General features: G+C 42.8%; 1 protein-coding gene across 6 annotated transcripts in view; it reads right to left on the bottom strand.

The window, feature by feature from the left end:
- The window catches only part of FAT1 (FAT atypical cadherin 1), a 127,699-nt gene that overhangs the window by 96,501 nt on the left and 7,810 nt on the right, over positions 1–23,388 (bottom strand). For all 6 annotated transcript variants that reach the window (XM_059156318.1, XM_059156316.1, XM_059156320.1 and 3 more), the window contains exon 2: positions 13,081–16,363. In XM_059156318.1, the coding sequence (XP_059012301.1) occupies positions 13,081–16,345 (3,265 nt within the window). In that variant the 5' untranslated portion in view covers positions 16,346–16,363. The remainder of the gene's footprint in view (positions 1–13,080; positions 16,364–23,388) is intronic.

Here is a 23,388-nt window from a genome sequence, read left to right on the forward strand (position 1 = left end):
AAAAGTCACAGATTTTAAGATTTCTAACTCTAGGCTTTGGTACTCAATCTGACATATTAAGTTGTTTCCTCACAGAATGAAATATAAACAAAAGGAAACTGCACTGCTACTGAAGTGTTATGGATGTTGTTGTAATTTTCTTGTTTTTAGCTACTTCAGAGGTACAGAACGAGAGGGCATTTGAAAGGGAAGAGCAGTTTTACTGCATTGAAGGAATAGGCAGTCCTCAGGCACGTACGACACTTCCACTGGATACAGAAAGGAAATTCTAATTGGGAGTAGAGAACAAATTTAAAACGTCTTTCCCAGTAATAGTTACTTATGGGTTTCCTCTTAATATTCTGGCATAATCGAACTCACGTTCAAATTGGACCCATTCGTCAAGTTCTAGCTGGGGGCCTCCCACGCATGCGCCAGGAACAGTTCCAGGCACCAGCAATCTAGAGCAAAACAAAACAAAGTCCCTGCCTATGCTCATAAGGCTTAGATTATGAAAGATAATGACCAAAACAGATTTTTAATATGCTAAAATCATTCTTGACATACACTACATGTAAAACACCACTGAAAAAATTATGAGCCTTAATTTATAAAACTTTATATTCTGTAGATGTGATGATCCTTAGTTTGACTTATTTTAAGAATCAACAGCACTGAGCTAATTAAAACCAAACATGGGTATTATTCATGTTCATGCTTTCCTAATCAATCAGCTTTCATCTTCTACATGAGGCTCACACACTATCTAGAAAAGATACTTCTGAGATCAAGCCTTTAAAAGAAACTGAGTTCTATTCTGATGCTTCACCCAATAAACTAACTCAGTATTACACAGCAAATTCATCTTTTTTCCATTAAAAATGTAAACACCTTCAGCTGAGCAAAAGATCAAAAGAACAACACTATGTGACAAACTTTTCCTGGGTTTATCAAAAGATGAACATCACTGAGTAAGTATTTACTAAATACCAGCTTTGTGCCTAGCACTGTCAGAAGACAAAGATGTACGGGACTGCCTGATGTCAAGCAGCTTTAAGAGTAAAGGTGCAAATAAAAATATTAAGAATTAAAAGCAAATGAATTTCAGAGGAACTTTTAACTAAGAATTTACAGTGGGACTGCTTTAAAACACTTTAAAGTTGACTCAACTTTAAAGTCCTTTTCCAAAGAGCTGTTCTTGCTTTCAACTAACCAAATGTCTTCAACTTACAAAAAAGAAAACTTCCTGAAAGATTCCAGAATAACTGTTTACAAAGACTCATCTCCATGGGTCAAAAAACATACTGACTTGAAGGGATAGGAGTATAATTCGCAGATCAGAACATTTTGCCACATATACATCTATTCCAACTGTCACTGTAAAGTTGTTCACCGCTCCTTTTACAATAGGAGAAAACCTTTTAATTATGAGAAGAGCAACTGTTAACAATAGGCATTATTTTCCATTTTTTTCTTTTGTACAGAATAAGGGACTCTTGACACAAAACTAAAATGGTTTATTAATTCCCAAATGCTCTGATTTTTAAAGTCCATTTAAATAAAATCCAGTCTGTGAAGAAAGTTAACGTTATGATTAGAAGTCTGACAGATTATTCTACCTTAATAAATAAAAGCATGCTAGCGGAGCAGCAGAGGGTTTCCATGGTAAACTGCCAACACAAGAGATCAGATCCTGGCCTAGAGGGCTGCTTCACTTAAAAATAGATGTATTGTTAAAAAAAAAAAAAAAAGATATATTGTGTATTGTGTGTACTGCAATTATTTTACTATAATTGTCTTGTCACTTACACAGGAGACCAGACTGATGACACAGGTTTGTAAAAAACTACAGGCCACAGCATCATTTGAAGGTGACAGAGTGCTCTGAATCAAATCAAGCACACACACAAGTACACAGGAAAGTGGCTGCTACTCATCTACTGTACAGTGGATCTACCTTATTTATAAAATAGCAATGACACCTACATGTTAGACTAGAAGCCATGAAGTGTATACAAACAGGTGCAGGCTGTTGAGCCTTTTTCAAATGCATGTCACTAAGACAGTCACTGTCGTCATTACCATTACCATCACCACCAGCAGCACCACCACCAGCACCAGCATGACCACCAGCACCACCACCACCATTCTCACTGCTATCTGATTCTCCTTCAAGAGAACTCGTGAGGACTGGCAGCCCTGGAACTCCCAGAACAGAGAGATATAAAACCAGAAATCCCGGGACATAAAGATTCAGCTCTTCACGAGCCTCCCGCTACGACAACCTAATTGCAGTCTCTGAAGACAGAATGTATAGTTTTCCACAGATTTTCAGAGGTTTTTAGGATGTCAAAACTATTAAGAACCAGTGCCTGGAAGTCTAGAAACGGACAGGAGGTAAAGGAAAGGTTTCCCTCAACCTTATGAGCACCATCATTCATAGGGTACAATCGGTTGGTTTGTTGTGCAAACAAGGGCTACACTTGGCCCTGTCGGCCACTGTGCTTAGGAGAGGCTAGAAGAGGAGACAAGACGACTCTGTCCTTGAGTTCTGGGAGACAGACAAGAAAGAGATAAATAACACCCTGACATGTGACAGAAGAACATACAGAAAGTGCTCCTGGAACAAAGCAGACTACCTGTTCCAAGAGAGGCAACAATGGCTCGAGAGGCCGAGGCCGACCTAACCGAGGTGTACTGGGTGCCTGTTTTCTGAGTCCAGTGGTTCAAGATTTAGCATCCACACACACAAGAAGCTCACAATTTAGAGGAAAAAGGACAAATACATATTCAAACGAGAGTGATACTTATAGTAATATATATTAAAAAAAAAAAAAAAAAGACATACAAAAAAAGAAGAAAAATGAGCGAAGGCTTGTCAGGAGAGATTTATTATGCAGTCAGGGTTAGTAAGAGCCCATCTAGGGGTCAACGTGTCACCCAAAGGCAAGGAGACAGGACACAATGGGGCAGAGCAGGGCGGGGAGGGCCTGGCTCCATCTGGCTGAAGTACAGGAGGCGTACGGGAGCCAAGGAGAGAACACGGACTAGTGGCAGGGGGAGGCATGTCAGCCTGCACTAAAAACTTTGGGCTTTATGTAAGGGAGACACCAAATGGTTTTAAGAAAGATCTGATGAGAGACAGAAGGCCTCTGTTTCAAAAATTAGGTCTGTATTACCACCACACCATCAAAGCCCACTTCAAACCACATCAATCTTTATTATACCACCACACACACACACACATACACACACACACACAGACACACACTCTGCAAAATTCAATGGTACGAGGTCAGTACGTACCATCATCCCCATCACTCATCGTATCTTTAGAATTTCATACAGGCCCTACATGAACACAGCATATTACCATCTAATTTTACTCACAAATTATTGGGATGATCTAGGGAGATAACTTAGTAAAAGAACTTGAAAACAGTGCTGGCTCACAACAAGCATCCAATTAATGGGACCTCTCATTATATACAGATGATGACAGAAAAAGCTCAGGCACCTGGGTGGCTCAGTCAGGTAAGCCACTGCCTTTGGCTCAGGTCATGGTCCTGGAGTCCCAGGATCGAGTACCACATCAGGCCCCCTGCTCAGTGGGGCGTCTGCTTCTCCCACTGACCCTCTCCCCTCTCAAGCTCTCTCTCTCTCAAATAAAATCTTTAAAAAAAGAAAAAGTTCATCAGCAATCAAAGATAATATGGTTAAATAATCACAAATGAGAAATAATTCTTAAGAAACTACAGAAGCTGCTAGGTAACTTTTTTCAAAAAAAGAAAAAAAAATCATTGAGGCTGAAACTAAAAAGATGACAATCCTGACGAATCTCTTCGGACAGGTCGGCTCACTCAGCCAAGCAGAGGCCCTGCCATGCAGCGGGTTCCACACCCTCCTCAGTTTTTCCGGAGTGGCCACCGTGTCACCCGCAAGGCAGCTTCACTGGGCAGGCTGCCCCAGCAAGCGCACGTGTGAAGAGTTCCCTGGACCTCCTGTCACTGCCGTTACACCGGGGACCTGCCAATTCAGCAAGTACAGGCATGTGCCTGTGAAGAGGAAGCTTTCCAAGCCCATTTATTCCCGGGAACAAAGATATGAAAGACTGTGCTTCATGGCATGCTGTCTTGGGCAGGATACACTATTTATAACCAACATTGCTTGACTTTTTTTAAAAAGTTCCATGAAGGTAACTGCAAACACACTGTTGATGCAAATACACTTGTATGTTGTTTGCAACAGTATACAACATACAAGCAAACAGATAATAAAATCTTGACAAATCCAGGCTTATGAATGAAAATAACCCACAAACTGGGACGCCTGGGTGGCTGGGTCGGTTAAGCTGCTGCCTTCGGCTCAGGTCATGATCCCAGGGACCTGGGATCAAGTCCTGCATTGGGCTCCCACATCGGGCTCCCTATCCAGCAGGGAGCCTGCTCTCTCTGCCTCTGCCTGCCACTCTGCCTGCTTATGCTCTCTCTCTGACAAAAATTTTTTTAAAATCTTAAAAAAAAAAAAAACCCACAAAATCAAAACAACAGGAACTCAATGGTTAAAAACCAAAATCCAACAAGGGACAAAACACTAAAATGTTTCAAGACCCACTCAATTTTCATAATTGGGCAAGGTAGGCAACAGGAGGAAAAACAAAAATAAACATAAACAGGCCACATATTAGCCGAGCATTAGATGTCTATACACAGAGGCCACTCAACAAGTTATGAACACTTAAGTCTTCAGCAAGTCTTAGAACATAAAAATGGTCCCTTGCCAAGAGGGATTAGAAGGAGAACAAGTTCACTGGCACAAACCAGATGGCCACGGAGGACAGATGCTGAAGCCAAGACCTGCATTGAGGACAAGGCCCGAGAACAAGGACTACCAGGACCGTGACTCAGTGGAGAAGTGGGGGGCTGTTAAGTTAACGTCAGCTATTCATTCCGTGGGTTAAAATTAATTTTAAAGGTTAGCCAGGACCCTAACAACCATCTAAAACATTGTTTCAATGAGAAAAAGCTCCAATTAACATCCTGTACAGTTCACACCAGCAGCATTTGTATTTATGAAATGACTGGACCTTCGCAATTACAAACCAGATCCGTCTTCACTAAGGAAAACTCACTGTCTGTACTCAGCATGAGTCCCCCACTACTAACCACTTCACTGGAATAATCTTAAATTGCTTAAATGCCACCCTACATATTTCTAAAATCCTGTTCACTTCAATGCTAAAGACCCATACAACAGCTTGAGAAGAAAGGATGGAAGAAGACTGTTAGAGTCAATACTCCTTCAAGACCAGTCTCAAATCTAGGATTCAGGTCTCCAGCCAGCTCCTCTCAACCCAGTTCAGCCCAGAATCCCACCCCACTAGTTTTGGGGGGCAATTGGGTGGTTCACCATTAAGTGTCTGCCTTCAGCTCAGGTCATGATCTCAGCGTCCTGGGATCCAGCCCCACATCAGGCTCCCTGCCTCTCCCTATGCCCCTCCCACTGTGCTCTCATAAATAAATCTTCAACTAGTGGTTTTCAAATGGGCTCCCTGAGGGCATCTCCAGATCACTCTGTAAAGGGTGAGAGGCAGTGAAGTGCAGTGTTGGCAGGCCAGCTGGTTCTGCCACTTAGTACCCACGTGGTCCTAAGCAAGCGACTTCACTTCTCTGTGAATGTCCCCTCACCAGTAACACGGGGATAGCTATCTATCTGGTAGTTGTGACAACTAAATTAATGGAAACAAACAGAGTGCTTGGAACAGCCGCCAGTGGTGACAGTGTCTGTGGTTTATTCTAGGACGCCCTTCATCCTTACCATCATCATCATCACCGAAAGCACAGAGCATATTTTCAGTTGTTTCTACTCCATCCTGGATCTGGCCCTTACACATCCTTTAGGATTATATAAAGGCAATGCAGAGCTCCCCCCACATTCTGCAGAATACCACCTGTATCTCAGCCCCGAGAGATTTACAACACAACTCCTCCCCCAACCAGTACTCAGTCAGGACCTCAAGCACCAACTTGCTCAGTATCATACAAATAACTAAAGAGAAGCAGATCCTGTTTTCTCTCAAAACAAAATGAACTTCTTTAGGATTCCTAATTAGATTCTATTCTCACCTTAACATCCTCCAGCTTCAGAGGAGGAACCTAATCCTGACAGAAATGACATGCCCTCCCTGCCTGGACGCAGACACACACACACACACACACACACACACACACACACACACACACGGGCGTGCACGCAGACCATTACTCCTAAACCCAGCAACAGCACATTATCATCACATAATTCCTGCCAAGCCCTGATTTTCAATCTCACTGTGGCTAAGAAGTCAGTTTCTTTTCTGTTCAACTTCCTGAGGAAGAGAACGAAAAGAACAAGACAGGAGCCACTGCATAGGAGACAGGAGATGCCCACACCAAAGCCCCTCCGGCGACAAATCTGCGGACTCCGTCACGCGGCCTCCCCCCTGTCCCTGTTCCAGTCCCTGCTGCCAGACACTCTAGACACAGCCCCAGCAGCGGGAACAGGTCCCTCCACACACACCACACTCCTCAGGGCTGCCCAGCTGTTAGCCACTCTTACAGACTTTTTGGTCCCAACACTTGAGGTCATTAATAACATTCTTTGCATTCTATGTCCTGTTATGCCAGCAGGCTCTAAGAAAAAAGCCTAGGTCCTTGGCTGTATGCATGATACTCTACTTTAAGTTGGGAAAGCGTTTTGTTTTGTTTTAACTGGAGTAATTAAGATAATTAAAATATTCAGACTTCTGCCAGATCAGAAAGAAGCCCCGGAAACATCTGCCCTCTCACTGAGGTCAACAATAAGGTTAACCTGGATTGAGGGGTGCCTGGGTGGCTCAGTGGGTCGAGCCTCTGCCTTGGGCTCAGGTCATGCTCAGGGTCCTGGGATCGGGCCCCCGCATCGGGCTCTCTGCTCAGCGTGGGGCCTGCTTCTCCCTCCCTCTCTCTCTCTGTCTGCCTCCCTGCCTATTTGTGATTTCTCGCTCTCTGTCAAATAAATAAATCAATCTTTAAAAAAAAAAAAGTTAGCCTGGATTGAAATTCCCTTCTGGTCCCACTATACAAATCTGTTCATTCTGTGTCCCCTAACCAAGGAGAGCCAGAGCCAGTCCCCAGATGGGTAATCCAGGAACCGAGCAGTAGCTAACACTCCCTCATGGTGTGAATGTAACCATGGACTCTTGTGCCTATTTTCCCTCCCATACTTCGTGAATGGTGATATCTTGTTGCAACAGCTGTACTTCCATATTAATTCTTCCCATGTCTTTTCACCGAAATGTAAATTTCAATTCTGAAACCACAATTGGGATTCTAAGAGCAACATGGCATTAGTAAGTTTAGAAACTTGTAAGTTTAGAAAATTGCTCTTATCTTAATGAAAAACATGGTCTCCCTAAATAAGTAGAGAAGTACAAGTGGAAAAGGGCAACACTCTTACTGGGATGCATTATACTAACAGCCAAAAACTGTACCAAAGTACTCTAGACCAATGAAAACATACTTAAGGCAACTTATTACAATACATACATCAGGGGACTAGACCCCAATTACCAACAATTAAAAAAAAGAAATCTTTTGGCCAAGCATGTTTCTAGACATTACCTTACGTTAAAGGCTAACAAGAAGCTGCACCATTTTACTGATGCTCAAGTAATAGTTAACTTGATGTGTACCTATCGGCCAGGAACACCAAGGTGAATTTATTCCCTAAATCTGCAAGAGGGATCCTCCAGATTCTGTTCTGCTCAACTCTAAAACTGACAACAAAACAACTGGGCACATACGTGAACTGAAAATGGGGGTGAATGCTGAGAAGCAAAAAGTCAGACAAATAAACATCTAAATGTGAAATTACACATGCTTCAGCGATCTTCCACTAACATTTGTTAAATCTGCTTTATGACCAGCCCTGTAGATTTTTCAGGAGACAAAGGGAGGGGGTGATTTTAATAAGAGCCCTGGAGATTGGCTCTCTAACATGACCTATTTCCCAAAATCGTTTTCACCGAACCTCCAAACCCAAGACAGACGAGCCATCATGTGGGCACGGATTTGTCAGGACAGTTCACCAACATCCAGAGGCCACTCCAGGGAAAGCATGTGACACAGTGAGAGATTATCAGAGGAGTCAAATGACAATCACCCCCACACAGAGATTCCATTCACCTCCTTGCAAAGCCAATTAGCAAAATATGTACAAAATGCAGAGCTAACAGGACTGTACATTTGCCTACATATTTTAGATAGTTCATAGAATTTCTAGTTAAAAAACTACTTTTCAGGGGATGTTTCAAATTTAAGTTTTTTTTTTTTTAAAGAACAGGACCATAAAAATAGTAAGAACTAAATTCAGATTGCTAATTATATTCTCTGTTCTATGAAAAGGATGCAAATGATACACCTATTTGACAATGCTGAAATAGGTCCAATACCCAGAAAACTTACTTATATTACTCAACCAACACTATAGTTTAAAGTTAAATCAAAGGCAAAAAGCAAACAGTTAAGTGGGCAAGTTCATGGTCCTGCACAGGCCCTTCCTTGGCAATTAGCCCAGTATAACATGTTACACTAGAAAACAAAGTAACAGCATGAAAGAAACAGGCAATGAACAACTTCGGAAGTTCTAGAAAGGTGTTATTAAAGCTGACCTGAGCCAGGCCATCTTCAACTCATGCTAAATTTAGTCAACTCATGCTGACTTCACAGGACCCCCGCCTGTGTTCCTGAACTTCTACTTTTCTTCATCTGACGGGTACCTCTCCACAAGGAATTTGTTAGACAAACCCCCCAAAAAAAGAACATACCTAATTTTACCCCCCAAAAAGAACATACCTAATTTTACTATTTCTACTGCCCCAAACATATTGACTTTTCCTGAAAGAATTCTGTACCACGACGCCAACTGTCTTGCCAAGTATCTCTAAAATAACTTGGGCTGATAATTCTATTGCCAAAAACACATCTTACAATGTGTAACAGGCCAATGTGTAAATACTACTCAATAATTTTGATTCAATTCCAGAAAAAGATAAACAATCTACTGTGTTATTAAGTACTTTTTTCTGTAAAGTCAAAGACTACACAACAGATGACCAAGAATTTCCAACTTCGCACCTTCAAATCTCAGTATTTATAGAGATACTCAACGGTTTCGTACATACTCACCAGCCCCACCGCCCAGTCTCACTTCCTCCCCTCAGCCCCTCTAAGTAAGCTCTGACACTGCCATTCAGCTCTGAAAATTACTACAGATTTCAGAACACAGACCTGTTTGGTTGGTTGTTTCCCCTTTTTTCCTGGTTGTAAGAATATCCCAATCTCTTATTAAATTTTATAGGCAAAAAAAAAATACTCATTTCTAAATGAGTCTTTAAAAAGCAACAAAAGTGGTGCCTGGGGTAGCTCAGTGGGTTAAGTGGCTAACTCTTGACTCCAGCTTGGGGAGCCCCACACCAGGCTCTGTGCTGAGCATGGAGCCCACCTGAGGTTCTCTCTCCCTCGCCCCTGTTCGTATATGTGCTCTTGATCTCTTTAAAAAATAATACATACACACATAAAAAGCAATGTAAAAATACTCTTTCCCCTTGAAAGAAAAAACCCAAAAAGCAGTGCTCACATAATTTAAGTCATCAGGTAATGTAAAGTAAAATTATGGTTCTATTTTCTGTCTCAACTTTTACTTATACCAATTCCTTTTAGGCTTTCAAGAGCAAAAAGGGAAAAAGGGGGGAAAAAAAGGTAGGAATAATGGTCCTTGGGAAATTCACAAACATAGTCATTGTTTCAGCTGCAGTTCTTAAATTTTGGATATTCTCGCATGTACCTGAAAATTCAAGTTAATATTGGATAGTATGAATATATATATATATATATATATATATATATATACACACACACACACACACACACACACAAATTTCTCTTTAGGTGAGTGACTAAAAGAAAACAGCATAACCAACAGCCATCAGTTAAACTATTATTTAAAAATCTGGCTCTAGTAGCCATCTTCTGTCCCCAGGAGTGAGCACCTCATCTCAGCTGGGCCACTGGAGACCCACACTGAGCACCAACCCTACTCCCCTGTCCCTGTGTCATCCCCCCGACCCTGCCCCCGCAGTCCCACCTCTGCTCCAACAAGATGAGAGACGTGATGGTGAACCAGGAGAAGCTGCGCATCGGTGGGAGAAGACATGCTCGTCAAAAGAAGGTGGTTCACAGAACAGCTACAGCAGACGATTAAAAAAAAAAAACCTTCCATTTTGCTTGAAGAAGTTAGAGGGAAACACGATTTCCAGTATGAAAGGAGGGACTGCGCTCAGAAATCAAGGAGCAGGGATGCGGCAGGCCTCCCCAGCAGAAAACACTCGCTGTGTCCACGCTGATACATAGCCAAGACAGAAACACGACCCAGCATCTCAAAGCAACTAGGTGTAGATGGTCTGACCAGTCCAAGAAGATGGGCAGCCGCTCTGCCCACACAACCTGCAGATAGCAAAGCCCCACTTACTGCTGGAGACCAGGGTAACAGGGACATTCCAGATTGTGTGCCAGTTAAGAACAAAGCAAAGTGAAAGGAGTCAACTTCTAAAGAAGACAGAACCTGAAGAAGTTACTGACAGTGGCTATCATGTATGAGCACTCCTTTTTAAAATGTGGTTCTGGGGTCCGATAAAATCTAGAGCCCAGTATTTTTAAGTCCAAGCCCTATGGACACTGCAGCTCTTGTCAGTTTTTGCTTAGACACAATTCATTCTTTGCAGCTAATTATGCTGAAGAAGCTGGGAATAATGTTTGAAACAGGCTAATAAAATTCTTTGCCTAGTATACAGTTTTATTTTTTAGGCCATGGACACTAATTTGTACACAAAAGCAAAGTGGTTTATAGAAAGCTAATCATTGCCCCAACATACAGCTGACAATCTCATGGAATCTGATTATACTGCCATTTATAATCTTTAATGTAAAAAAAAAAAAAAAAAATGTGGTGTTTTATACATTACACTGAAATTTAAAGTTAAAAAAAAAAAGAAAAAGTAAATCTCTAGTAACTAAAAGAACAAGTAAAAAATGAAAAATAAATAAAAATCTGGTATTTTCGAAGAGTGGCATATAATCCATAGATAGAGTTAACACAGGTGAGTGGTATATGACTCATTAGAAAAAGAATCCCTTTAATAAGCAAAAGTACATTAAAATATAATAGCCTCTAAAATAACTGATTTCTAGGATAATTACATGCTTCTTGTACTTTATACATATTAGATGTACACATGGTTGGTGGAGTGGGTGTTAAGAATAGAATTAACTTATGGTATTACTGAATATAAACTTGAATTTTCAGTGTATTAAGAAAAGCATCGTTTTTAGAATGGATATGTTCACAAAGGAAACATCAAGGAGATTAATAAACTGAACTCCATCTAGGGCAGTTCACCTAGCACTGTGATTACTACCCAGTTTCCTTCTATTTCCACTATCATTCTCAGAGGATGTTCAAAGCCAAAATAATCACTAATTTACTCATATGTCAGTTTAACACTTAATAAGCAGTTTCTACATGCCTGGTACTTCTTGCTAGGGCTAAGGACAGAAAACACAGGCGCTAAAAGCCTGTCCTGGAAGGTGGTACGGGGCTGATTGTGTCCCCCCAAATTCATGCATTCAAGTCCCAATTCCCAGTACCTCAGAATGTGATTTGGAGAAAAGAACTTAAAAGAGAGAAATAAAATGAGGTCATCAGGTGGTCCCTAATCCAACGGGACTGGTGTCCTATAGGAGATCAGGACCCAGACACACACAGGGAAGACAGAGGGAAGACAGAGGGAGAAGACAAGCCAAGGAGAAAGACTCCAAGAAAACCATGCCCACACCTCCAACTCCGACTTCTAGCCTCCCGAACTGCGACAACCACCAGTGTCTGTGGTTTAAGCCACCCCATCTGTGCACTCTGCTATGGCATGCCCTCTCCCTCAGGGAGACGGACCCATAACTCCAGTGTCTTGTGAAAAGCAGCTACATTAGAGATCTGCACAAAGTACGAAACAATACACACTCTAGCCTATACTGGCTATCTTGGATATTCTGGTTTTAGGCTCTTACTCCAGGTGGAAGAGTCCCATAACAAAGCATTCCTACCATCTCTAAGACGCAAACAGACTCTCTAACACATGCTGGGCAGACTTCACACGTTATTTTACTTTATCACCCATTCATCTTGCAGCCATTTTGAGTGTCCCCATCTCAGAGAAGACGTCCGTCGCAGTTAGATAACTAACTTGTCAAGATCACCCTGAAAAGAGCCAAGTTCCCTCCATGCAACACAGCCCTGCTCTGCTTCTGATCCTCAAAAAAAACCTGGAGGACCTCCTAAGGATAGCAGCCCGCATCATGGAAGTTTCAGCAGAGCCTGCTCTGTGCACTGCGTTGTCTCCTAGGGGTACAGTAATCTCTGAGAGGTGTGCTAGATAGTGCGAGGGGCTGTTTTAAGTCTGCAAAGAGTCTGGAAGGGTTTCTCAAAGTTACAGCAAAACCACAACCATGCCTCTGATAATACAGAACACAAACTAAAAGATCAGTATCAGGGTGCCTGGGTGGCTCAGTGGGTTAAGCCGCTGCCTTTGGCTCAGGTCATGATCTCAGAGTCCTGGGATCGAGTCCCACATCGGGCTCCCTGCTCAGCAGAGAGCCTGCTTCCCTCTCTCTCTCTTTGCCTGCCTCTCCATCTACTTGTGATTTCTCTCTGTCAAATAAATAAATAAAGTCTTTTAAAAAAATAAAAAATAAAAAAAAAAAATAAAAGATCAGTATCAGTGGTGATGATGACAATTTTCTCCTGGTTTCTTTTTGTTTTGTTTTCTTTCATTTTTTTGTTTGTTTGACTCATTTTACGCCACGTCATTCAGGTTCCTTAATTCCAAACTCAATGCTTACTACACAGAGAGACACCTATAAAAGGACAAAAAGCATGCAGTGTGTACGCTGACAAAGGTCAATGGTAAAGCAGCTAGCACCGGGCAGAAATTTCCTTTAGGAAAACCAGAGCAGTAAGAACGTTATTTACCTGTTTCTTCATCTATTTTGAAAACACCAACACCAGAACCATCTCTAATCGAATAGCGGATCTCCCCATCTCGTCCTGTGTCCTCATCATGAGCAGATACTGTCAATATGGAGGAGCCAATAGGGACATCTTCTTTCACAACACCCTTTTCCACGAAGCTGGAAAACACTGGTGGGTGTAAGTTCTCGTTCACATCAATGACCTCCACTTCAACATAGCAAGTGGAAGACAGAGAAACTGGCTTCCCTTTGTCTTTGGCCTTCACGGTGAGATTATACACTTGCTTCTTCTCAAAGTCCAAATGGTGAACAATTCTGACTGCTCCGCTGAGTTTATCCACATCAAAGTGTCCTTCTCCATGGTCCAGAAGACTGTATCTCACTTGACTAGACTGGCCTAAGTCAGGATCATAGGCCTCCAACCACATGATTATGGTTCCTTCTGGAAGGTCCTCTCGAACTTTCACACGGTAATTAGGGGGGATGAATCTAGGTGGGTTGTCATTAACATCCTCTAATGATACCTTCAAAAGCACAGTGGAAAGCAACTGGGGCTCTTCCCGGGCTTGATCTCTGGCCTCAATCTTTAAGTAATGCACATGCTGTACTTCCCGATCCAAAGGGTACACGATTTTAACAACTCCCGTCATGCTGTCAATGGAAAATTTATCTGTGTCTGTAAGAATAGAGTAGGTCACATGTCCATTGGGCCCTAAATCTTTATCTGTGGCTTCAACCTGGATGATTTCACTATTCAGCTCCCTGTCTTCGCTCACTTCAACAAAATAGCTCTCCTGCAAAAACTCTGGGGGATTATCATTGGCATCCAGAACTCTGATGTCTAGGAGACGCCACGCGGCCTTCTGTGGTATACCAAGGTCAGAGACTGTAATGTTCAGGGTGTACTTGTCTGTTGTTTCACGGTCAAGCGGTGATAAAATTTTTAGCATTCCAGTTTCCATGTCAATAATGAAGCAACTATCCTCATTTCCTCCAGAAATAGCATAGACCAGTTTTCCATTGAAGCCAGTGTCAAGGTCAGTAGCATTCATGAAAATTACGTTGGAACCCACTGGATGGTTTTCTTTTACTTCAATGCCAGTTGGAAGGGTACTTCTGAACTGAGGCGCATGCACGTTGACAGAGTGGGAATCGAAGAAAATATCCTCGACCTCTCCCTGACTGTGTAACTTATTTGCCTGCAGGAGCTTCTCCGCCAGCATTTTGGCAACACCGGTCTCTTCACACTGCAAGTGCACTGGCTTGCGCCTGGCAGCCACGGTTAGGTTGATGTATAAAGGGGTGGCGAAATTTTCTCCATCTGTAGCTGTGATTCTCAGGCTCTGAAAGGACACCCTGGTCCCTACGCCATCCAGGAGCGACTGCTTCAGGGACAACACCCCAGAGTTGGGATTTAAGCTAAACAGATCTAGTTCATTTCCGGCTTCAATCTGATATTGGACCAACTGAAGTTCGTCGGCATCGATGGCGGAGACAGTGGTTATCTGCTCCCCGACACCTAGATCCCTGGGAATCGTCCCCTCACAGTTGATTTTCTCAAACAAGGGTGTGTTGTCATTCAAGTTATTCAGAGTCACCGTGGCAAGGACTTCAACTTCCCGGCGGTACGGCAAGCCCCAGTCTGATGCTCGGATCCTCAGAGTATAAACTCGAGGCATCAGTTCATAGTCCAAGTCTTCTGAAGTGCTCACAGCACCAGTGAAATGGTTAATGATAAACGGCACGTGATTTAAGTTGGCAATGCTGTAGGTCACATAGCCATTCTCACCCTCGTCAGGGTCTACCGCACTCACGCTCAAGACCGTCGTCCCAATGGGCACATTCTCATCAAAAGAGGCTTTGTAAGCAGTCTGGGTAAATTCAGGGGGATTGCTATTCGCACTTAAGACTTTAACCAAGACCCTGGTGGAGGCTCTTCTGTCACTTGTTGTTACCTCGAGTTCAAAATGGGACGCCTGCTGTCTTTTAATTGGTTCTAAAATGGAAATGAGACCAGTGTTGTGATTTAAACTGAATTTAGCTTTTCCAGGTGTACTTTTAAAAACATACTTCAAATGAGAGTAACTAGGCGTGACTTTCACCATGACCACAGGTGTATTGGAAGGAGCAAATTCACTGATCTCCGCTCTATAAACATCTTTTTCAAACTTGACCGGGCCGGCTTTGAACTGCGGAGAAGTCACACGAATGACTTTTACGGAAGAGAACTGGGGAGGAGTCCCTTTATCTTTAGCCTGCAGTGTCAGATTATAGCCAAAAGGATGACTGTCCCAGTCGATGGCACCCACTGCTTTGACTTTATATTCTTTGCTCCCCGGGGAGGACCTCACTGTTCTAAACTGTTGAAGGAGGTCGCCGGCCACAATGCTTAAGGAAGCTATTTCCCCATTGGGACCCTGATCACAGTCCTCCACGGTCACGATGGCGTACGTTGGGTCCTTGTCCAGCTCTGACGGGGACAGCGTCACTGCAGTTATGACAGGGGCACACCCGTTGGCCTGCTCCACGTGGACGGTCAGCTTGGCCATGCTGCTGATACCACTGCTTCCGTAGAGTTTCATCCCACGGTCCACAGCTAGAATCTCCATTTCATAAAGCCTGGTCTCTGCATAATCGAGTCTACCAGTTAAAACTACCACACCGCTGGTTGGGTGAATTGCAAACATGTCTGTTCGGTCTTTGAAACTGTAGTAAAACTCTCCATTGGTTCCTATGTCTGCATCTGTGGCGCTGACTCTTGCAATGCTGGTCCTTATAGCTGTGTTTTCAGGCAAGGAAACGCTGTAAGAGGTGGGTGAGAACAGAGGTCTCAAGTCATTTGTATCCAGCACTTGTACCCTGACCTTTGCTCGGGCTTCAGCGTTAGTATTTTTTTCAACCGCTTTGACTATGAGGGTGTAATGGTCTTTCACTTCTCTATTCAGAATAGCTGTATTTCCTCCTTTGGTCCTTATTCTTAAAAAGCAAAAGTCTCCAAGAATGTACTCTTCAGCTTTGAAAAGGTTTTCGTTGTCTCCGGAGACAATTTTGTACCGTAACTCCCATGATGGATTTGTAAGGTAAATACCCATCTTCACAGGATGCCCCACATAGGTTTTTGCTGCCGAGTTCTCGTGCACCGTGACATTGTACTGGAAATGTGTAAACTGGAGAGGCATCTGGGCAAATGTTTGGCTTCCGTCACCATCTTCAAAATGCTGGAGGAGGAGGAGGAGAAGCGGAAGCAAGACCAGGGGTCTCCCCATCGCTTAACCCTCAGGAACCTAAAACAGAACAAAGAAGTAAGAATCAAGACCTCAAAGAAATGAAACAATGTAAATTTGTTCTGTTAGTTTGTCTGGGAACTTACATCTTAATAAAGTATTGTACATCTGTATGAAATGTAAATAAATGTAATAGTTATTAGGTCTTTCACTGTTTTCCAGGTATCGATACCTCTAACATGTCTGGAATTACTAGGTTTAGGACAATATTTTTCTCATACTTTGATGACTCAAGTTAAAGAATTGTAAGGCGCGTCAAAGACTGCCAACTGTTAACAACTAAGTTGTATTCTGATATTTAAATCTTCAAGACAAATATAACCAACTGTTAACAAAGGGAGACATCAAACATTTTTTAGGTTTACTCATACACAATAAATTTAATGCCCCAAAGCTCACAAATTTAATGCCACTATAGTACCCTAAGCTCAAGAAGCTTTGAACAATTTAGAACAAAAACTCTAAAAGGTGGTTTCCTATGACCTCCCATAATGACATAATGTAATCTCCTTTCAAAATTTATCCTGAAATTATTTCTTTATAAGAGTAATTAAGTTCACTCCCTACAAAATTTAAGGGTTTATTGTCTTGCTTAGCACTACATTAACTACTTAAGGATATTAGAATAATTATAAAATAATTACATCGTTTTGATACTGAGGTCACTTCTAAAACAACATGAGTCAAAAAAAGAGTCCACTTACAAATGGGAAACCAGCAGCTTAATGTCAAAGAGAACTTTTCCTAAGTCAGCAAAGCAAATTTCACCAACCACGTCAATGTTTTCTCACCAATGCTGTCAACGACCAGTGTTCACTACTGAATACCAGACATGCACATATGCACACAGCTAAAGCATCTAAGCTAAACACATGGAGAGGGCCCAATCAAGGCAGCAAGAAGGCAGGCGCTGTAGGCAGGCGCTCTTCCATCCCAGAGGGTGAGGTGGAAGGCAAGGAGGCATTTGAGACAGGACTGCCTTTAACGCAGGAAGGTAGGAACGCCACTGGGCTGGCCTACTGGGTGGGCAGAACAATTATTTTCAGACTGACTGCTCCTCTACATGCCAACAAATTCACCTTGCAAATCAAGGGAGCCTCACAAAACATCCCAGTACTCAGCAGAGGGCAAGACTGCACCTTGGTGAAGGAACTCTCAGATGAAGATGCACGGAATGGGAGCCCCACCCAAACGTGAAAGCACCCGGGGACTGGAGTGCGGGTTCAAAGGCCAGCTGAAATTAGCACAGCACCATTAATTTACAGTATCTTAACTGCACCACTGCCAACTTTGCCCCATTAGTCATTTTAGGAGGAGGAAAAAAAAGAAGCCCTGATATGCGCAAAGCAGTAAGAAGCTTCACTGATACTGAATTACGCTGCAGCTGGGCACCCTACCTTGTTCTTTAGCTGTCCTGCCATATCCTCGGCCAATAAAGTCAGGAGATTACATAGATTTTTGGCTTCCAGGAGAACAATCATCATTTAAACCAAGTATGAAAACGATATTCTCCCCAATCTCTTCAACTGGTCAACAGTTCTAATATCCAGGGAAATTTGAATTATGTAATGATCCAATGATGTTATCAAAACAAGGGAAAACTTCAACTTAATCTACAGGTATTGGGAATCTGCTATCATGTAAAGTACGTGGAACTAAAGGTCATTTCCTGATCCTGAGGCATTTACAAACTAGGAACAATATGTGTGTGTGCGTGTATATATGTGTATATAAATATATGTATAGAAAATGCTTTGGGAAACACTTAAAAAGCTGATGTTTAACAAGCACTGTCTTTTGTTATACAAGATCTAATACTGCTATCTACTTTACAACAAGGTATTATGCCAGGATTCTACTGTAAACAATTATTTTTGCTATATTCTACATATAAAATATTATACAGCCATTAAAAGGAGTAAGACAGCACTCTACATGTTGCTCTATGGAGACCATCCAGATATGTTAACTGGCAAAATGAAACCGACCCCATTTATGTTTGTAAAAAGGGAGAGGAGATGAATTGTGTGTGTAAGACATGAATGCGCTGAAAAATGAACAGAAAAATTCTGGACGGATAAAAAATAAACTGTCAACAGTGGTAACTTCTGGAGAATGGGCAGCTGAGGGGGAATGTTCATGCTCCACTTTCACTCTTCTATCTGAATTTTTTAGCTCATGTCCATGGTGTCTGTATCAATCATTTACTCCCCTCACCAATTCCTTGATTCATTCAGCAACTATGTAATGAACACCTGCTATGGGCTAGGAGTAGTTCTGGATGCTGGGGATACAAAAGTGAGCCAAACTGGCCACAAAGCCTCATGGAAGACAGGTTTCCTGGTGAGAAACAAGCAGAGAGTATATCACATGCTGATGAGGAGGCAGGAAGCAGGAAAACAAAGAAGGGCAAGCAACGTGGTCAGGAACCTGAAGGGAAAGAGAAAACCCTAGATTCAAAAGGCCCAGGATGCATTTTAGGATGTTTAGTATTATCCTGGTCTCTACCCGACTAAAAGCCTGTTGGATCTCGTCCATCTCACTCCACACTCCATCTCACTGCGAAAAAAGTTTCTAGACACGGCCAATGTTCCTTGGGGCTCCAAATCACCTCCAGCAGAGAAGCAGGAGTTAGAGAAACAGCAGAGACCACTGCGACTGGGGCACATTGGTTGGGGGCTGGGCAGTAAGGGAGATTTTTTTTTTTTTTTCTAAAAATTTTTAATTTTAGAAGCATTTTTAGGTTTGCAGAAAAGTTACAAAGATAGTTTCCCCTATCGTTAACATCTCACATTATTACGGTACACTAGTCACAACTAGTGTTGTGTGTACACTAGTCACAACTAGTGAACTAGTACTGATACACTGTTATTAGCCAGTTAGAAAACCACTGCACTAATAGAAGTGACAGGCCTTGGTGGCTTAGCCTAGAAATGCCAATACTAGAGGTGAGGAGCAGCAGTTAAATTCTGGATGAATAGGAGGGACGGGGTGGGGGGCAGGGGGGGGAGCAAGAGGAGAGAGAGGGGACAAGGGAGACAGGTACCAAGATTCCAAGGACTGGGTGCTGAGCATGGAGAAAGGAGCTGCCAGGCCCTCCGAGAGGCACAGGATCTAGTGATTAAGATCAGGAGTTCAGTCCTGGAAAGTTAAAGTGGAAATGCCCACTGTTACCCAACTAATGATTTCAAGTGGGCAGGGAGATGTGTGGGAGAGGTCCAGCCTGGAGACAAAAATTTGAGAGCTGCCTGAAAATACAGAAGATGCTATTTAAAACCCAAAACTGAATCAGATCACCCAGGGAGAGAGCACAGATGGGGAAGCAAAGAAAACCAAGCCCTGATGCTCCCCAAGATGTGGAGGACAGAGGAGAAGTACCAGCACAGGAGACGGGCCACAGTCGCTGACGTAGTAGGAAACGGCGGCGCGGTGAAGACAGGACAGGTCCAACAGTCTCTGAAGAGCTGAAGCCCAACATCACAACTTGGAAATGACCCATCAACACTGGCTGGCCCCACGCTGCTGCCTGACCCCAGATGCCTTCTCAGCCAGTAACCCCCACCCAAGGGGAGACCCAACACATCACTTCACTGATTCTGTCCTCCCTCCACGGCCGCTCAGCCACTCGGGCTACGCCCGCACCACTCCACTCTCACAGCCCCTTTCCTGAGCCTGGACCACCTTCCTCAACCCACCCACCAGCTCTCCTCAGGGACACCTCAAAGCCGAGGACACCTGATGGACCACACCCATCACAGAAACCTTTCCACCCCGGAACCAACTCACAGACCTGGCTGACAGAATGCCGCTGTGATTACAATCAATTGTTAAAGGCAATCCTTTGGGTCAGGAGAAGAAAAAATCCATTTTTAAGTACTCCTACTTACTGTTAACCTTTAATAACGTAACCCAGAACCATGAACTCAGGTTCTGCTATAAAATGCCACGACCCAAGAAATGGTGGCCGTTCCTCTGCGCCAAACAAATCACAAGGTTGAAGGGGAAAAGGAAAAAAACCCATAAAAAGATACTAGTATCATTTCATCTGAAAAGTACATTACCTAGAGTTCAGGCTCATGAAAAGTACAATGATTTTAGCTGAAAACTATATTTTGATATTTGGAAAGTGATCATACTCCTTGAACTCACAGTTAAGTTAGCAGTTCTGCTATGCATTTTCCAAAGTGAAAACCAAGCGTGTTTACCTAGTTCGGCCCTTACAGAAAAGGACCTCAGGTCCACAGCTGAAAAATCTTTAGCATAGATTTCTGAAAATCCATAAATAAGAGAGAAAGATCATTTTTCTAGTAGAAATCAGATATTAACATGCTCATATTTCTTCATTCAGGAGACCTTCACGTCAAGTATTCTGAGTCAATGACTGTGACGGCACGTTCTTCACAAAACAGAACACAGCCCGGGCGCTGAGAACGTAACTGCATCAATTCAAATACTTAGGTCTAAGCTGAAGATTCGTATGCTCCTGAGACAGGATTAGGCAGTTGCAGCACTACACATGCATAAATTCTATAAAATGCTGTACATTTATTACTTAGAGACCCCAATTCTTAATAGCCTGTTAGTCCTCCACACCATAGGGAAACAGTATCAATTCCACGCGTGATGACAAAAATACACAAAAATATTCACACGAAGAACTCTGTGTTCTCCCTCCCCGTGCTCTCTCCCACACACTCCCATTTTGTATCAGCAGCAGTAAGAGCGTCACTGGAGTTGAACTTATTACGGAAATTCAGAGCTTAATGCTCAGTTTGAACAGTGTCACATTTTTAAAGTATTTTTGAAGATGTCTAAACTGCAGGGAAGATACCTACATTTTCAAAGAAAAATGTCACAAAGATGTCAAAGAGAACATGAAATGTAAGTGACTCTTGTTTTTTTTTAAATATAATATATTAAATAAACATTTAATGGCCTCTAAAATCATTTAATAAGAGTCAGAAAAAAGACTGTATCCTAATAAGGAAGTCTGTTAATACAGCTATGACCAATGTGCAGCTTCATAACAGAGACAAGAGAAAAAAAAAAATCCTTTTCCTAATAAATTATAATAGCCATGAACAGAACTCTTAAAAGTTTTTATTGTTATACTGAAAAAATTAATGGGTGGGTCCTTTATTTTCTAGGTGCATACCAGATTTTTTTAAGCCTTGTTAAGGCATCTGTCAGTAACAATGGGGGTGGAGGGCCCAGCTATGATGCAGAACAGAAGAGCAGCCTTAGGCTCGGTATGTGTCACTTAACTGCTTCTGGTAATTCTTCATGTTGTTAGTTCTGATTGGAGCTGCAATAAGCCTGATTACTCTCTCAACGACATGATTTAGATATTGCCTTCAAACGATCAACAACTGATTCCCATCTACCTCTGAGCAGTCTCCAAACTACTAATACTGACAGCTGAGAACCCCAAGTCTCTCCCCTCAGCACCTCAGAACTCTTCTTCAGGACTTAAAACCTTAAGAAAGTTAGAGACCTCCTAATGTTTACGTAGCCTCCAAATAAAATCTGCTCCGTGATTTACCTCCTGTATGAATCTATAAGCCACGTCTACGGGTATCTCAAGAGGATGGTCTCTGGCTGTTCCTAACTACTGTGTCATAAAAGAAGTCAGGAGAACGCCGGTGGCATACACATTTCTGGCTGCTCGAGGGATGCCTCGCTCTTCACTTCTCTCCTCTTTCTACAGACATGACGTGACCACTACCTGTTACTCACCTCCAACCACTTTCTCCTCACCCACGCTCCAGGGCAAACGTTGCTCAGAGAGGCTCCATAAACAGAGTTTACCCCCTGTGATTTAGATCATTTCACCTAATGTATTTTTTTCTGCAAACAGGAATCACGTAAATGTCACATTGTCAGGGTAGCCAGTAATTAACACTGGCCACTTCCTTGACTCCCAAATTAGTAAAGTTTACTGGCCAAATTATAATTAGAGTTATTTTCAGAGGTATGTACAGGCATTTCACTAAATAGATCAGGAATGTGAATAGTTCCCTGTATGGTAAGAAAATGCAAAATCTGCGGGGAAGAGTCCCTCCTATTCTTCTCCTTAAAATGCTCTCTTCCCCTATTCTCCCTTCTTCCCACCTCTTAGCAAAGATGGGATCCACCCCAGCTACAAATAAAGACACCCTGTAAGGCCAAAACATTCTGCCTTTTCTGAAGCTCCTCTCTAAATGATCACTCCCTCTCAAGCATCACACTGAAATAAGTGCCGTTCTCAAAAGGCCCCTTTGTATACACACACACCCCTTCGTCCCTTCTGGAAAATAAACTTCATTCAAACCTTCCCCTCCTTCAAACTCACACCTTGGGTTTCACTTTCTTGTTCAGAGGAAGTTCTAAAACTGAACGGGCTCTGGGCTACCTTGACTTCTGCCTCCTGTAAAGACCATTTCTCCCCCTCAACGCTCTCCAGGGCCTCACAAACAGCTTCTCCTGGTGTCACAAGCCAATGGCAAATCAGATGCCCTTTTCTCAGCACTCGCTGACTCAAGGTCACACAACTCACACCCTCCCTGATACCACGGTGTCCTTCATGCGTCACAGACGACCTAAAACATGGCAATCCGCAGCACAACACGTGAATGACACTATGTTGTCCTGATTCTCTTCAACACTCTTTTGCCTTCAAGTTTGTCATTATAAACTTGTCCTTCCAACTGTTGGCACAAGGTATTATCCTCAAAGACCTCACCCACTACCTCACTTTGGAATCCCACATTCCAGCCTTACCTCCCTTAAGAGCAGGAACACCTTCCTGAGATACCATCAGACCTGCGGGGACCGAGCCTTTCACCCACTCCCAATTGCAAAACACCAGCCATTGCACTCGATTATTCCACTGCACTATTTCTACGCCAGCGAAGAGTTTCACCACTTCCCAAACCACTCAGGCTTGCAACCGAAGAAATCAAGAAAAAACAGGCTGGCAGACATTAAAAACTGTGATCTTGCCCAGGCTTTGTCCCTAACCAACTCTGTGGGTTGAAGGAAGTTAC

Source organism: Mustela lutreola, chromosome 18, assembly GCF_030435805.1.
Source record: "Mustela lutreola isolate mMusLut2 chromosome 18, mMusLut2.pri, whole genome shotgun sequence".
Lineage (NCBI taxonomy): Eukaryota > Metazoa > Chordata > Mammalia > Carnivora > Mustelidae > Mustela > Mustela lutreola.